Here is a 3,080-nt window from a genome sequence, read left to right as displayed (position 1 = left end):
TCTCCGTTAAGGAAAACGGTTTTAACGTCCATCTGATGCAGCTCTAAATCGAAATGAGTTACTAGCTAGGGTCATAACGATCCTTAATGAATCTTTAGGAGAGACAAGTGAAAGGTCTCTTGGTAACCAAATCCCTCTTTCTGAGTGTAGCCCTTTGTAACCAATCTCGCTTTGTAGCGTTCAACGTTCTCATTCAGATCCAGTTTAGTTTTGAATACTCATCACTAGTACACAAGTCTTTAGTTGGTGCTATGACTATTTTTTGATGATGGGGTTCAATAAAACAACCGCACCTCCAAATCATTTTTCATCAAATTTGAATTAATGCATTTGTTGGTGCTATGGCATCTTTTTGATGATGTGGTTAAATGAACAGCCGCACCTTCAAATCATTTTTCCACCATTTAAAATTAACAACATTTAAAATTATGACATGTAAAAAGTTGGGTGAAGACACGTAGCAAAGTTAATGATAACCATCACAAATTTTCATTTGAGCGGCAAAATGTAAATATATATTCAGTCACGAAGGTTCTTTCCCCCCAAAACTTCCCCCAAACTTTCCCAAACTCTTCCTCTCCCCTTGAACCCTAACGCACGCGACAACCCTATAACTCACGGCGTCACCCCCACTTCTCACCTAACGGACGACAACCCCCACTTCTCACCTAACCGGCGGCAACCCTCTTCTCACCTAAGCGGCGGCTACAAACCCTAATATGAGAATGAACCGTTCGACAAATAGAGGTGATGTTGCAGTTGTTCTACACCTTTTGTTTGTTTAAAGTTCAATTATTTATATATGTTTCTGAGTTTCTTTATTGGATTGTCGTTTTATAGTGGATTTGCAGGTGTATATCATTTTCTTATTAGTTTACACTGTAGTTGGTTAGGTATTCGCATTGGGTGTTTCCTGGTTTTTAATATATATGCAGGTCTTTTTTAGTTTTCTTAAATGGTGTGTTATGTATTTATGAATCACTCATGTGTTTTAATATTTTATTACTAGGAAGCTTATAATCAGAATATCTAACATTTATGAAACACTCATGGAATAAAACCCTAAGTAACCATAGTTGGACAGTAGTTGTTGTTTGGACAGTAAACGATAGATTTGTGTGTGTAGTATTGATGTGTGTATTTATTATAAATATATATGTTAACTGTTATTGTTTATTATTAACTATAGGTTTTACGCGTAAGAAATTTATGTCATGGTATGGAATGATGGTCCAGCATATGTTACCATATCATATTGAGACGGGTAAAGTTGATGACCAATATTTTGAGGAACTGTGGTTGGAAACCAAGGTATGTATTATCATTCAACTTATTAGAGATACAAAATATTTGTTAACTAGTGTTTAAACTCCGCGTTGCGGGCGGGGGTCGTAAAGTCGCTGAATGGGATCACAATCTTCATTAATATCGCTGATTCAAACCACTACTTTCATTCACATCAGTACATCACTGTCTTGATTCCCAATGTTCATAAAGCCACTGTTTTGATTCACAATGTTCATTAACATTGCTGTTTTGATAAACAACATTAATAAAAGTCGCTCATTTGAACAACCTCCTTCTAAAAGATGAAACAGATCGATGGGACACTTTGGCTCGTTTAAGCGATGTTGAAGTGACCACGAGCCGAGCTTTTAGCTCGTTTAAGTTGTTCTCAAAATAGTTCGAGTCGAGCCGAGCTCGAGCTTTGCGTTTTACTTGCGAGCCGAGCTCGAGCTCAAAGAAGTAAGCTCGAACCGACATCATACTGCAGCATATCACATGAATTTTAGTCAATTCTTGTACTTTAGCTAAGATCTACGGCAATTGTTATATAGGATAATTAATTATTTTGTTTAACTTATTGTTTTGTAAATTCTAGAGGGTGTGGAAAATTACGGACGATCACGCGAAAGACTTTATGAGAAAGAAAGCCGTGAAACTTGGCACAAATTTTAGAAGTAGGCTTGCAACCAAATATGTATATAAAGGTTTGAACGCTTGTCACAAATATACATTTCTGGACCCGGATAAGTGGGAAGCCTTCGTTTTGGAACGAACAAGCGCCAAAGCAAAAGATTGGTCAAGCAAAGAGATGGCAAGCAAGTCAACTAGTGCCACAAGAATGGCCTCGAGTGCTGGATCACCAAGTTGTACCGGCGCCTCGCTACAAATCCGCGCTGATGATACCGCGATGACGCCATATAATCTTTCACAGGTACTTTATAAGAAATTATTTTGTTTTGTAACTTTGTTCATAGTAAAACAATTTGTTTGAAATTTTAGGCTGAGGTAGTCGACCAATATCTAGAACTCCAAACTCAAGATGTCATGACGCAACCTGAAGAAGTTCAAGGCTCTTTAATGAACATGGTAATTACTAAAAAACTTGCTGATTAGTTTAATTTGCTGATCAATTAATCAGTTTAAATGCATTAGTTTGCTAATCAAAGAATCAGTTAGTTCATCAACATACTATGTTTAATCTGCATCAGTTTGCTAATCAGTTATTCGCCAACACACTATGATTAATTATGAGTTTGCTACTGCATAAGTACTAATGTTTTTTATATTTGCGCATTAATTTTATAATTTTTAAGGCTCATTTTGTTAATGTCACGTTATGTTTTGTTGTTTTGTTAGGCGGTTTCTACGGAGTTGGATGCATGGTTTGAAGTGATCGGTTGAGTCGCAAGGGGTATGAAGTCGTCCGTTTGACATTTTTGGGTTGCAAACTTCTTTTAGCTTCATTTGGAAAACATGTCACTTTATCAGATTGTATACGTTTTGTGTTTGATTCGGAAAACGTTATGTTTTGTGCTTAATTCCTGAAACATGCACTTGTTATTTTAATATAAGTTAGAATGTTTTGTTTGTTGTTTTTTTATATCCATATATGTCTGTTTAGTTTAATCATTAATGGTATTATTGGAAAATATATAAATCGACCTGGAAATTTTATTTTGTTTTTGAAGAAAGCTGGTGCGGTTCTTTTGTATTAGTTGATGTGGGTCTTATGTTTAAAGATGCTAGCATGGCTTCCAGGTGGAGGGTTACTAGTGGTCTATTTCACTTAGCAG

At 36.2% G+C, this 3,080-nt stretch overlaps 1 protein-coding gene across 1 annotated transcript; it reads left to right on the top strand.

Annotated features, from left to right (window-relative positions):
• The first annotated feature begins 565 nt into the window (after window positions 1-565).
• Window positions 566-2,688, top strand: LOC118485852. The gene is made up of 5 exons (XM_035982346.1): window positions 566-747; window positions 1,190-1,311; window positions 1,883-2,218; window positions 2,287-2,373; window positions 2,644-2,688. Exons 1-5 carry the CDS (start codon window positions 720-722, stop codon window positions 2,686-2,688), a joined length of 618 nt encoding a protein of 205 aa, XP_035838239.1. The 5' UTR covers window positions 566-719.
• The last annotated feature ends 392 nt before the right edge of the window (window positions 2,689-3,080 follow it).

Source organism: Helianthus annuus, chromosome 13, assembly GCF_002127325.2.
Source record: "Helianthus annuus cultivar XRQ/B chromosome 13, HanXRQr2.0-SUNRISE, whole genome shotgun sequence".
NCBI lineage: Eukaryota > Viridiplantae > Streptophyta > Magnoliopsida > Asterales > Asteraceae > Helianthus > Helianthus annuus.
This window is presented reverse-complemented; position numbering and strand designations above follow the sequence as displayed.